This window comes from Triturus cristatus, chromosome 9, assembly GCF_964204655.1.
Source record: "Triturus cristatus chromosome 9, aTriCri1.1, whole genome shotgun sequence".
Lineage (NCBI taxonomy): Eukaryota > Metazoa > Chordata > Amphibia > Caudata > Salamandridae > Triturus > Triturus cristatus.
The window spans coordinates 560,358,329-560,372,309 of record NC_140592.1 but is presented as its reverse complement, the minus strand read 5'-3'; the positions used below and the strand labels follow the sequence as shown (position 1 = coordinate 560,372,309).

Genomic DNA, 13,981 nt, shown 5'->3' with positions numbered 1-13,981 from the left:
AAGCCAGTGGTTTTCAACCAGGCGTGGCATCTAAGGGCCACTGACGATGAGCACCGCTCTGTCTAGTGAGTCTGTCATATCCACCCCCCAGCGTATAGCAAACTTAGCGGTGTCCCTCCCGTCAGCAATAGCTTGGGAAAGTATGGCTCGGGCCACCTACGAGACCATGGGCAGCACCTGGGCAACCGAGTTCCAGAGCGAATGGGTGTATTGCCCCAAAAGGCACACAATGTTCACCAACCACAGTGCCAAGATGGTGGAAGAAAACATATTTCCCAAGGTATGCAGCCTTTTGGATTCCCTGTGCAGTGGAGTGGTACGTAATGCTCCAGGATTTACTCTGGAAGTGGAGGTTTAGACCACCAAGCTCTCTGGGGTGGGATGTTGGGTGGGGAAGTTTAAGACCCCTGGGGCGGGGCGATGGCGGCAGGCAGTTGTACTATTCACAGGAGCCCCTGTGCAGGGCTTGGACAAAACCCCGAGTAGGACGCCCGCGAGGGCTTCATTAAATGGGGAAGGGGTGACTCCTGGCTGAAGCACCTCTGTCAAGACGTTAATCCTGACAGCCACGGAGAGCAGCGGAAGGTCCAGGACCTTGGCCTCTCTCCTCACCCCCATAGGAAATGAGGCTCCTTCCTCCCTAGCCACAGTAAGAGGAGAAACCAAGCCAATATCTGGGGACGTGTCCAGTCGACTGGCATCTGCCAAAATCTCACACCAGGTGTCCTTGGTAAGATCGAAGGGCTCGTATTATTCAGGGTCCAGTGCCCCTACCACTCATCGCCTATTCCTAGCAAACAGGAACAGGGCATAGGCTTCGGACTTGATGGAATAGCTCCAGTCGGTACTGGAGTCGGCATCGGACGCCACCCATCTGGCTCAATGTCGGAATCGGGAATGAGAATGGGTGTGGTGTGGCGGTGGTGCCTCAGGTGCTACGGAAGGTCAAGGGGGCTCGACTGGCACGGTTTTGGATCCGTAATATATGTGTGAAAAGATTTTAGGAAATTTAATACTTAGCGGACCTTAAAGATTTAAAAATCAATATAATATTAACCAGATGCTAGTCATTATCAAAATTATTTTTATTTGTTCAACACAGTTAAATATTGTTTTCCTTCTTTTGTCATTTTTTGTTAAAAATGAACACCAATACTTTATTATACATATTCAAAAATTGCTTATTCAATGCAAATCACTTCATTGGTGTATTTCTATAATGATTCTAACTAAATCCTATACATACTTTCTTCCACATTCATCCACTATCTACCTAATCATAGAATCGATGCAAATAATACAAAAAGTCTAAGCATTTGTTGTATTTTTAGGCAAAACACAGTTTGTCCAGTATTTTCATTACAAATGACTTTTAGTCAATGCTAGGCATTTTTATTTATTTATTTTCTTGAGTTTTATATGCCGCTCGCTAGACCCGGAGGTAGCAGAGCGCTTTACATGAGGAGAGTTACATAGGTTACAAATTACACATAGTTACAAAAGGTACAACAGTTAGAAGTTACATTCTTTGGTTACTAGCGTGTAGAGGGGTAAGGGGGTAATGTAAAAGGGTGAGGGAAGCGAGATTAAGCGGAGCATGGGCATAAGGATAGACAAAGCAGGCAGGTGGAGAGGAATTCAGGGGAGAGGAGAAGGGAAAAGGGGAGGGAGCCAAAGAATGAAGGAGGGAAGCGGAGGTGGAGGGGGTAGGGGACACAGCGTGGAGATGGGGAAGTAACTGTGTCTAGGCATGATTAAGATTGTATCCATGTGGAGTATATTACAATTCATTAAGAGCTCTCCCTCAAGGTCTTGAGGTGCATGGTGCAACAATCAATGCAGGTCTTGGCGTCATGGTCACCCTCGAGGCACCAGAGGCAGACGAGATGTGGGTCCGTCACCAACACTTGTCGGTGACAGGCACAACAGGGCTAAGAACCAGCCTTCCTCGTAAACATCCCTGCCACAATTATTTCGACTAAAGGTTGAAAAATGGTCAGTCAAAAAGTGACTGGGGGTAGCTCTTTTCCCAATCTATGCTGACTGGGAGGGAAAGAAAAGAACTAACATCAGCGTGCTGGGGTAGCGCCTGTATAGGTACTATGCTCATCACTTACAACAAGGACCATGCCACGCGGAGCCAAACGACGCCACCAACCGGAGAGCAGGAGTACTGCTCATAAAAACATTTCCAGATTCAGACAGACGCCTGGGGGTAATTCAAAGGGAAGGAATCTGCAGCTAGAAATCTCTATCAGATAATGAAAATGAAACAGTTATTGTGTTCATATATTTTCCACAATCTTGGAGGTTAAAAAAATAAACTAATTGAAATATGTTGGGTTGTATTCCGTCTAGTACAAATTTTTCCTTTGCCTGTATTTGAGCAGCCTACTGTCAAAGCCATTTTACCCTCACACATGTCCCGTCAGTCTCTCTGTATATAATGATGCCAATTTCTTCATTTTATTACACACCTCAGCTTAGCCCACCTTTTCATGTTTGTAGAGCACTCAAATTCATTTAATAATGGTGGGTAGACAAGGGCCTGCAGTGGTAGAAAGAATCAAGCTGGGAGACTACCCTGCAAATAATCACTGTGTAGCTGTTCTCTGCTCAGTCAATAGCTGGTGCAGCACTGTTTTATCACCAGTTTCTCTTTTGTTTCTGATACATGAAGATATTTTGTTACTGCCTATAGATAGAAAATCTGCAGCAATTTCACAAAATCTGAGGGAAGTCCTACAAAGTTGGGAAATTTGATTTTTATGTAGAAAAATCTTTGAAATGTCTCTAGTGATAGCAGTACCCCAAATGTTTCCAAGGGCATGACAGCTGTCTTCAAACCACGGGGGGAAGCCCTTTTAAACCACTAGGACTAGGCTTTTGCCTGTACTGGCCCCACCCAAAGTCTTTGGGCTTCTTCTGGTAACTTACATATAAATGACATGATTGTCACCTTGCGGTCACTTCATAATCCTTAATCCTAACCTGCAAAGCGATGAACAGCGGAGAGTTAGGGTTGAGCAGCAGAGTATTGCCCGATACATGGGGTTCTGTCCTTCAGAAGATTGAGTTCTGCCCCTAAAATGACCCAACAAAGCCCAAACTACTAGGTTGGATGAAAAAGATCTGGCATTGGGGCTCTTGCTCTAGCCAGAAAAAAAGACCTAGAAACATGCCAGCAGACATCCAGTGCCACAAAACCAATGCTGAACATACAGTTCAGCTGGACAGGACTTTAGGCACTGTGAAAGGAGGGGTGCAGGGCTGAACTGGAAACTAAAATCAGCCTTGTCAAAAATATTAAAACCCCGCCTCATGCTGCGACTAGAATGGGTTGCAGCCCCCAAATTTCAAGTCCACAGGGTGTATTTTGATAATTTCAGGCAACAAAAAATAAACTGCGAACTCCAACACAGGATCAAAAGTCGCAGTATAGCTATCTTCAGAAAAATTGAAACAAGAATTGTTCCAAACAAATTAATATATTTAACCCAGTTCCCCCCTCCCCCTCATTACCTCCACCAAGGCACGCATTTCTCAACTTTAATGAACTTTTCAAATATATTCTATGTATTTTCTTTATTTCTCTGAGGTTTGTCTTCAGTGCTCCTAAACATTTTGCTGTATTTTTCAAGTTTTATACGAAGTGCTCCATTGGCCTTGACAAATTTCTAGCCCATCAGCTTATACTCACCTTCAATAATTTCATCTTTAACTTTCTGTAGTTCTTTCTTAACTTCTTCTAGTATATCCTGCAAAAAATGGAAAAGAAAGTTAGCCAAGTAAATACAGGGAGGTATGCTTGAGGGCTTTCAAGAGGGATGTGTATGGGAAAAGAATGTACAATTTCCTAGCTTTCATGACAGAAAGTTTCAATTCTTTTGAAGACACAAAAGCGAGGATTATGCATTTTCTTATCCTTTATTGCTACTCCAGCATTTCACAGATAACCACAAAAAAACAAAATCTTACAATCAGTGAAACAACATAAACATACTACTTTTTCTATTAGTGTGTATGATGTCATCAAAGCTTCACCAATTGACCAATTACAACACACAATCATAATAACACAATCCCACAGTCATCCTCTCTCTCTCTCTCTGCGATCATGAAGAACTCATCCTGCAAATACACTCTTCACTCTGGTTTCTGTTCAGTGTCTGTGAGGAAAAAAACTGAGGGAAAACAGAAATATGACTTCAAAACATTCCAGAGTCACGTGTCCAAAATAATGAAAGTCATTGCTGTTGTCGATTGCTGGTAAACATTAAAACCTCCTAATTCTTTTATATGAATATTTATCAACAGGATATAAAGAGAGCATACTTTAATAATGTAGGTGCCTGGCTGCATAGAGTAAGAGTGAAGTCCCACTATTCTGGCCAGAAACCTCAGCAAACTTTTAGGCTCCACCTTAATTACCAATGAGCACCTTCTTTCGGTAGAAAACAACATTTAGCATTGCCTAGGAAACAAAAGGTGTGTTGAGACCAATCTGAAAGAACGTTGGGCAAGGTCAGAGCCACTGAGGCTTTACTTTCTCAGGCATGTTTAAAGTATTTGGGGGAGGACCTGTGATATCCAGTAACTTGCCCTGGCAGGACAATCAGGACAGAGGTACACCCTTCTTCGGGTCCATCACAAACATCACCAAAAAGGTCACCATTTTCCAATTTATCTTAAGGAGTTTGGGTTACTTTGCACTACATGCCACTTAGGCATAATGAGACTCCTGACCAAATTGTCCAGAAGTTGGTGAATTCTTGTGGTGACGTACTGAGCTACCTTATCTCCGAGTATCATTTGGGTTTTACAAATCATCCAGGTTAAGCATATCCCCCGTGAACTCTGGTTCCTCCAAAGGGTCTGAGTCCTTGGATTTCTTAGAGCTTGATGTGGCATGCAAGGGATGGCTGGGCACACGCTCCATGCCTGACCCATTAGAGTCATCAGTGGTAACCTTGTCCACCATGTTTTCATCTAAGGGTAGATTACATGGTCTATTACCCACTTTAGGAAAAAGGAGTATGGGAAAGCCTGCGAACCTGAAAAATGCATCCCTCAGGCGATCAAAGGTGTCAGAATGTGGATTGATTGGGCTCCTCACCTTTACACTTTCTCTTACCTCTTGACTGGTTTGACTCCTGATACCAACTGAGGTTCTGAGGTCTCAAGGACCCTTGAAGGGATGGGTGGGTTGCAGCCCACATCATCAACTGCCTTCTGAGTGGGTCCAATGCCTCAGTGACCGCCTTCATTACAAAGAGGTCAATAACCTCTGGGGGATTCTCTGCAATCAGCACCAGGACACACTCAGGGGTGATAGTGAGCTTTATAAATAGACATAATATAACAAAGGGTTAAGTGATCTCTTACTGAATCTCCTCAAAGACGGTAGAGAAAGATTGCAGAGCCATGGAGATCTGAACTAATACTCCAAAGGTCAAGTAAACTGAAGCAACTTGACAACAAACACACTAACACCCTTTTAATTCAATTGGCAGATTTCCCTTGAATGTGCAAGCAACGGCAATTACGCCATGGGATTAAGGCCCTACTCAGGAGGACTCACAGTGGGAAACTGCGGGCTTGAGGGTATTGGGGTGATGCCTTTTTTTTTTTATACAGCACAAGCTTGACCCAAAGGTATCAGAGCACTTTACATGAGCACCAGTAGCGTTACAGAAGGACACAATGATTGTTTGTTAGGCACAGGGAGATTAACTGATTTGCCCAGAATCGCAGGATGTAGAGCGTCTCAAACCCAATTCCCTGGCATCAAGGTCGACTGCACTAGCCAGAAGGCCACATAGTCTCCCCTGCCTTTGAAAATAAAGAAGTTGGAGGCCTAAGTGCAGGCCTTCAGCGTGCGTCACAGCTACTGAAAACAAGCATTGAAAATGCAATAGGTCTCGCCCTCGTTTAAGTTAAAGCAATTCTGTTTGTAATTAGGCGGCTTTTTAGCTTTGCTTGTATTTTTCAAACTTTCATGTACATAACATGCATATGTATGCATATATGTATATGCATGCATATATTTGTATTTATGAGAGGTAGAGAGCGGTAGAGAGTAGAGTGAGCATTAGAGAGTGAGCAATAGGGAGTAGTAGAGTGTGAGTAGTAGAGAGTAGTAGTGTGAGTAGTAGAGAGTAGTAGAGAGTGAATAGTAGAGACTAGATCGATGGATTTATGTCTGGATTGACGCATGCATAAATGAACAGAGGATTGGGTGGAATGGCCCATGGATTGATGGAATGGAGAGCAATTGAATGATGAATGAAAGAATGAATGGGTGGGTGGGAGAATAGAAAGGTGAAATGGTGGATGTCAGCAGATGGATAAAAGGATGAATGGATAGATGCTTGGATAAAAGAGTCCAGGAAGCTTTTAGGGAGGGTCAGGCTCACTTCCTTCACTTGCCTGGTGCTACTCCCTTAAATGCAACCATGCATCGTAAGTGTGATCTCTTTTAACACGATGCTAGAAACTACTCGAATATCATACCGCTTGTCTGTTTGAAGCTATATTGGCGTGGAAAGCTTGCACACTAATTTGTGGAGTCGCTCATTTGAGCGCGCTCTCCAAGTATCCTGTTTGTGGGATTCGGGAAATTCTGATCCGGTAATGGAGGGAGAGGGGCGCATTTAATAATGCAGGGCTGTCGTGGTGTTGGCGCGTTTCTCCTTAGCATGTGGCTCTGAGTTTTGAAACTCAGACTTCCTAAACTTTCAGAACATTCTTTAGGTTGATGTTCTGTTCTGAAATACCTGCATTCCCACAGCGTCTTAGTGCTACTTGTAACCGAACACCCTATGTGAGGAATGATCCTTCCACCTGTTGTTTCGTTTGGCGGAATGTCGGCAGTTGCTGTCTCTGGTATGTGCCACCACTGTCGTAGACTTTGAAGTAACAAGCAAATGCCAGGCGGAAATGCTAAAGAATGCAATGCGCACAAGACATTTAGGCAGAACCTCAACAAGTTCGCCGGAGGCTATCCAAAACGGACACAACGCATGTCAAATGGAATGAGATAGCCACTGAACTCCAAATGTGCATCCACCGTGGGGTCCTAGGTCACATCTGCAACAGATCCACACCTTTTAAAAAAGGTGTGTACCAAATGTATTTTCTATCCACTGAAAAAGGATCCAAGCAATTGATGCAATTATTCATATAACAAGCCTGCTAACTGTGCGCCGCACATCCTGCTGTAGTAGAGAGGGGTGGGGGGAGGGGGAGTAAGCGCGGCAGCGTGGTTAACACGCGAGGGGTGGGGCAGTGAGCGCGGCAAAGCAAAACTAAACAAGCATTGGCATAGCCAATAGGTCTCGCTTTTGTGACCTTATAAGTATTTAGTTATGCAGCACAATATCCTTGGTGCAACAACATCAACTGTTGCATGGCTTATCACTTACAAGGTCCCAAAGACGGGACCTATTGGCTATGCCAATGCTTGTTTTCATGATAGCCTGAAGCAAGGAGAGGTCTGTTAATGTTCCGCGTTTGATTCAGTTACACCTAATGACGAACACTACTTTCCCTCAGATTTCAGGAAGCGCGTGGAAGCTGCCGCCATTGCATCTGTCATTTTCTCTGATACAGACAGGATCAAGGCCGTTTACATTTGCTGAACCACTGTGAAAGCTAAGAGCTGCAGAGAGTGGAAATCATCTGCCTTGCTAACATCAGATGCAGAAAAGTAAAAAGACAGTTAAGCACACTTTAAACTGAAAAGCTAACAGGCCTGCGTTCTGCAGTGCTCCTAATAGTATCAAAGAAGCCTGACATCCTGGCCCTAAACTATGGCTATTGACTCTAATAAATTATGCGCCCAAGCAAGAGTCACAGTGAAATGCAGCAAGGTCTTGGCCTCATCTTATACCGTTTTCAAATAATAAATATGAGTCACATATCTTCAACCTCTAGAACAAAATAACTGAGATGCTTCCTCGTAACTGACCCAGACAGCTCATCTCCGCGATCTTTCCTGAAATACAATTCCGATCCTTCTCTTGAAAGCCAAGACACTCAATTGATCAAAGAAAAAAACAGAAATGTGTCTCATCATAGCGAATGGCTCTAAATTTTGGCCGAAAATCTATTTTACTCTACGATATATTCTCAAAAATGTCCACAAGAGGGCACTATTGACACATGATGCAGAGCTCTGTGGGTGAGTGCGTATTTATATGCGCAGGGACATGTAACAAGCATTGTTTAGGGCGTGAAATCTAAGCAAAGGCATTTTGTTTTGGCCAAAAAACGCAGCACGCTTTTCAGAAGTTAAAGCTAGCACAGATGCAGACAAGCTAGGGCTTGCAAAAGTTATGCAAAGCGGAAACCTTCAAAACTTTAAAAGCTTTTGAGAGGAGTAAATTAGATCCTCTACACTGGGAATGCAGCTTCTTGGCAAATGATGATTAAAAACATATTTAATATGAAACTTAAAAGCATAGCAAACATTATAATTCCTTTAAGTTGAAAGTTGTGTCCTGAAATATTTATAACTGCCTTCTGTACCTCTAAGAAAGAAAACAAATGGTTCTGTTGGGCGATACAATTGCTGTGATAAATGTATTCAATACAAGAGAAAAGGTGTTTCATATTTCCTTTAACACAATAAATGAAAAAACGATTTCAATTGAGAACACACCAGGAAAACACAGGGAGAGTTGATTTACTCATATATTTCAAGAGGTATTGAATATTAAATGACTGTCACAAATACAAGAAAATTGCTAGTATCATTGTTAGTATCATTTGAAGGAACTTGAGGTGGAGACACCACACTTTGGGGCACTGGTGACTGCATTTATTCTCTCCCAAAAAGTTGTCTCATGCTTAGATGAGTAGCTAGAAAGAGCTGCTGCAAAAGGCCATAAACTGATAAAATAATATAGTAGTCTAATGCTCTTGCTACTAAATTGTTCTTACTTTTTTGTGGCTTTACAAGTTCAAAGCTTGCTACTCAGCCTTTGGATACAAGAGTGGGACAACGAGTGCTGTAAATAAATATTAAGCCCGGTCATATATGTCAGATGTCTCTGATGTGGATAAACACACTTACTTGAGCTTTAAATACACTCAGTTTTTGGGGCATTTTGACAGATAGACTGCAAAACACGCTTAGACCACTAAATGGTATTAGCTATTGAGTAAGTAGAAGCTGTGAAAGTGGTTGTTTTCTTTCATTAGATATCAGGAAAACACCTGGCCACAGTTTTCTTAACTGTAGTGCTCAACAGTAACAAACATAATTAAACATTCTAGGCTCTAGATACGAGGAAACAGTAAGAGGCCATAGAGATGAGAGATGGAGAGTGATTAGAGGAAAACGCGAGGATAGAAAAGATGAGGGTAAGAAAAAAGAATAGAAAAAGACCAAAGAATTTGTAAGAAAAGAGTTGGATGAAATAAGAGTAAAGGAGTGAGGAGAAGGGAAAATAAATACGTTACTTACCTGTAGCTGCAGTTATCCAGTATTGGTATCTTTCATAGATTCACATGCCTGAATCATTCCCCGTCGTTGAAGTGGGAGTCCCACAGTACATATAGCCAAGTAGTAAACAGCAAAAACCTTAGGCTATCATGTAGGTGACAATGCATTCCATAGCCTATTAGCCTCCTTTTACAAAAAGGATCAAGCTCAAAACAGAACCAATCAGAAACCGGCACCCTCTAGAACCTTCCCAAGAGAGGCTGAATCCCTCAGATTTTTCAGCACAAGTGTGATTAGTACTATAATACAGAGGAGCCTCTCCAGGGAGGAGGGTGGGTTGCATGTGAATCTATGAAAGATACCAATACTGGATAACTGTATTTACAGGTAAGTAATTTATTTCTTATCCAGTATTGGGGTATCTTTCATAGATTCACATGCCTGAATCTGAATAGTAAGCAGTCCTGTATATCTATCTATCTATACACACACACACACACACACACACACACACACACACACACACACACACACACACACACACACACACACACACACACACACACACACACACACACACACACACACACACACACACACACACACACACACACACACACACACACACACACACACACACACACACACACACACACACACACACACACACACACACACACACACACACACACGGTCAGCTCCTGTCTTGAAAGTTTCGGGGTGCTTCATCAAGCGGGGGCTGAGAAAAAAAGGGGGGGGGGTTCCAAAACGTGTTTTCCCAATGTTATTTTCCATAGGATACTTTAGACAAAGCTACAGCCCGAACTGCTGAACGGAATTTGGCAAAAAGGTGGGTCTTGGTTCAGAAAGATCCCTTTTTGTTAAATGGTGTAAATCCCTTCAGTAGTTCCTCAGAAATTAGAAAAAGTTTTGATATCTAGGGACTTGATGGATTCGCGAACCCTCCCAACCACGAGCTTCATTCTAATTGGCTGCCAACACTCCAAACCAGGATGTGTTGGCAGCCATCTTGTGACTCAGTGGAACCGAGTCACAAGAAAACAGAAAAAAAGAGGTTAAAAAACAATAAAAGGGGGCAGGTTAGAAACACCCTGACCCCCTAGGCCTGCTCAGGGGGTCCCACAAGGACCCCCAGGACCCAAAAAAGCATTTAAAAAAAAAAAAAATAAAAACAGCGGAAATCGCGTTGGGGTCACGAATCCCGCCGAAAGTATTTAAAAAAACGAAGCAAACTAACTATAACGGGGAATTTCTATGGTTTTGTACGAAGAGAAATGTCCAACTATAACGTCCCTAAAACCTATGATTTTTTTCAGTGAATTTCTAAGGATTTTTAAATTCTAATTTCTAACTATAACGTGCCTGAAACCTATGGTTTTTTCAGTGAATATAAGTATATGTGTATATATGACTACATATACAACTTTCTATCACTCAAGAGGAGGGAGAGTAGTGCCAAAATAATAATCTTCAAAGTAATGCTAATATTATCAAAAGCTTGAATACTAAACAGTGCATAAATTACTGGTATTAGTAAAGAAATAACATAAATAGATACACATATATATATATATATTTACTCAGTAACATCCTTTTTTAATAAGTCCTTCGTTTAAGGAGTCTTACCTTTATTGAAATAGGTTTTGCGGCACTGCCTATCCCACGGATGCGTTGTCATGCTGCAAGACCTCCAGGCAGAAATGCTGCGTAAACGTGTGCGTTATTTTCAACGTTGCAGCTCTACAGATCTTTTAAGTGACACTCTGGCAAATAGCGCAGCTGATGTGGAAACTGCCCTGGTGGAGTGCACCTTTACGGTTCTTGATAAAGGCTTACCAGCCTTATCGTGGCAAAACTGAATTGCGCTTGCTATCCATTTGGCGATAGAAGCTTTAGAAACTGCAACGCCCTGGCGGCTTTGTCCAAAAGCTACGAATAATTGATCGGACTTGAGTAAAGCTTTAGTCCTTTGCAAGTAAAATTTAAGGCATCTCTTTATGTCCAGAGCGTGGAGCGCTCTTTCTGCAGGCGTCGAAGGGTTAGGAAAGAAAGTTTTCAACATGACAGGTCCATTCAAATGGAACGGAGAGGGAACCTTAGGGATGAACTCAGGGTTCGTTCTAACAAAGACCATTTCCGCAGGAAAGGATGGGATATGGTGAGTCTGTATCTCGCTAACCCTTCTTGCAGATGCGAGTGCCAAGAGAAGGGCTACTTTCCATGTTAAGTACTTAATGTCTGCCTTATAGGGTTGCTTTAGCAGTTGAGATAATACCACATTTAAATGCCATTCTGGGGGTGGAGCTTCGTTGGCTGGGAAAGTTAGAAACAGTCCTTTCATATATTGCTGCACAATTCTTGAGAACCATAAGGACGGAGATGTAGGTGATCGTCTGTATCTAGATTTAGCAGTGAGATGAACTTTGACTGAAGTGTGTGTCAACCCAGATTTCGCTAGGAAAAGCAAATAATGCAAAACCTCTTATGCAGCAGAGAGAAAAGGATGTACGTTATTACGCTCGCACCAAAGACAAAAACGCTTCCATTTTAGTCTGTAAGTCTTATTGGTGCTGTAAGCACGGAATCTAGCAATTATATCTTTACATTCCTGTGCAATGTTCAGATCTTTAAATTCAAAGAATTCAGGAGCCACGCATGTAGTTGTAGAGTAGCTAGTTCTGGGTGACATATTTGGCCTTGACTCCTGGTCAACAGTGTTGGTGTTGGCAAGAGGCGGATGGGTTGAGCTTCTGACAACAGGAGAAGTGCCATGTACCAATGCTGTCTGGGCCACCTGGGGGCTATCAGTAGAATGCGAAAGCGCTCCCATTTCATTTTCGTGAGGACCCTGCGTATCAGAGGGATGGGGGAAAAGTGTATGCATAGATCTCTGACCAGCGTATTAAAAGAGCATTCCCCCGAGAGTTTGGGAGAGGGAATCTGCTTGCAAAGAATCGGCATTTGGTATTGATCTGGGTCACAAACAGGTCTAATGCCGGTTTTCCCCAGATTGCAAATATTCTATCCAGTTGGTTCTGTTCCAGTTCCCACTTGTGGAAAGGAAACTTCTGTTCATTCTGCTCAAAGCGTCCGCCACGGTATTCTGGAGTCCTGGAACAAGCTCCACTGTTAGGGAAATTTGGTGTAGCGTCAACCAGTTCCATAACTTTTGGGCGTCCTGTGATAGAGATAGGGATTTGGTGGCTCCTTGCTTGTTGATATAGAACATGCTTGTGGTGTTGTCTGTGCGGATCAACATCGATGATCCCTGAATTCGAGGAAGGAAAGCCTGAAGGGAGAGAAAAATGGCTTTCAATTCCAACCTGTTTATGTGCATTTGACGTTGAGCAGCGGACCACTTCCCTTGAACTTGCAAGTCTTGTAAGTGTCCTTCCCAGCCTTCCATAGAGGCATCTGTTGTTACTATGAAGTCTGGAGTAACCGGGAAAAAGGATAGGCCTTGGGATAGATGTGTTTCTTGCACCCACCATTGGAAAGCTTTCTTTATACGTGGTGTGACAGTTACCACGTCGTCAAAAGATCCGTTTGTTTGAATCCATTGGCATTGTAACTCCGCTTAGAGTGCTCCCATTTGCAAGCGAGCTAGTGGCACTAAATCGATTGCCGAAGAGAGCATTCCCAGCAGAGACTTAAACACTCTCACAGAAACGCACTTGTTTATGTTAAGTTTGAGTGCCAATGCTTGAAGCTGTTCTTGTCTTTCCTGAGAGAGGAAGGCTTTGTTTTGAATGGTGTTCAAGCTGGCTCCCAGAAATGTCATTATCTGACTTGGATGGACAGATAATTTTTGGAAATTTGAGAGCCCTAGTTTCTGGAACAGGGTTAGAGAATTGTCTGTTGCAGCATTTACTAGACGAGCTGATGGGGCTTTCAGCAGCCAATCATCTAGGTATGGGAATACCTGACGACTTTTGTTCCGTAGAGCTGCTGCCACCGGAGCCAGAAACTTCGTGAAAGTTGGAGGGCCGATTTGAGGCCAAATGGAAGGACTCGGAATTGATAGTGGGTACCAGCTACTGTGAACTGTAGGAACTTTCTGTGCTTTGGATGTATCGGGACATGAAAATACATGTCTCCTAGATCCAATTAAGTCATGAAATCGCCGCTGTTTAGGCGTCGTAGGATGTCTGAAAGCGTGACCATCCTGAATGTTTGACTTTTTATGAATTTGTTTAATTTCCTGAGGTCTAAGATAGGCCTCCACTCCCCTGATTTTTTGCAAATAAGAAAAGAGCGGGAGTAGAAACCCTTCCTCCTCTGAGGAAAAAGTACCTTTTCTATTGCCCCCTTCTGGAGCATGATCTTTGCTTCCCTCTTTTTGATATTTGACGTTGAGCTCAGAGGTGCTATGTGCAGTCCCAAACTGGCCCTCATCCTCCTCAGAATCCTCTACATCCAAAAGATGACTGGGAGGTAGTGGTGAAATCTTTATTGTCCTAAATTCCAGCTGCGTAGATTGCAGGAACAGAGTTGAAGGATTGAAATTTTCGT

The 13,981-nt window shown here is 42.9% G+C and overlaps 1 protein-coding gene across 1 annotated transcript in view; it reads right to left on the bottom strand.

Annotated features, from left to right (window-relative positions):
* Window positions 1–13,981, bottom strand: part of VASP (vasodilator stimulated phosphoprotein) — a 1,088,669-nt gene that overhangs the window by 32,074 nt on the left and 1,042,614 nt on the right. The window contains exon 12 of the mRNA XM_085625566.1: window positions 3,701–3,758. Within this exon, the coding sequence (XP_085481692.1) occupies window positions 3,701–3,758 (58 nt within the window). The remainder of the gene's footprint in view (window positions 1–3,700; window positions 3,759–13,981) is intronic.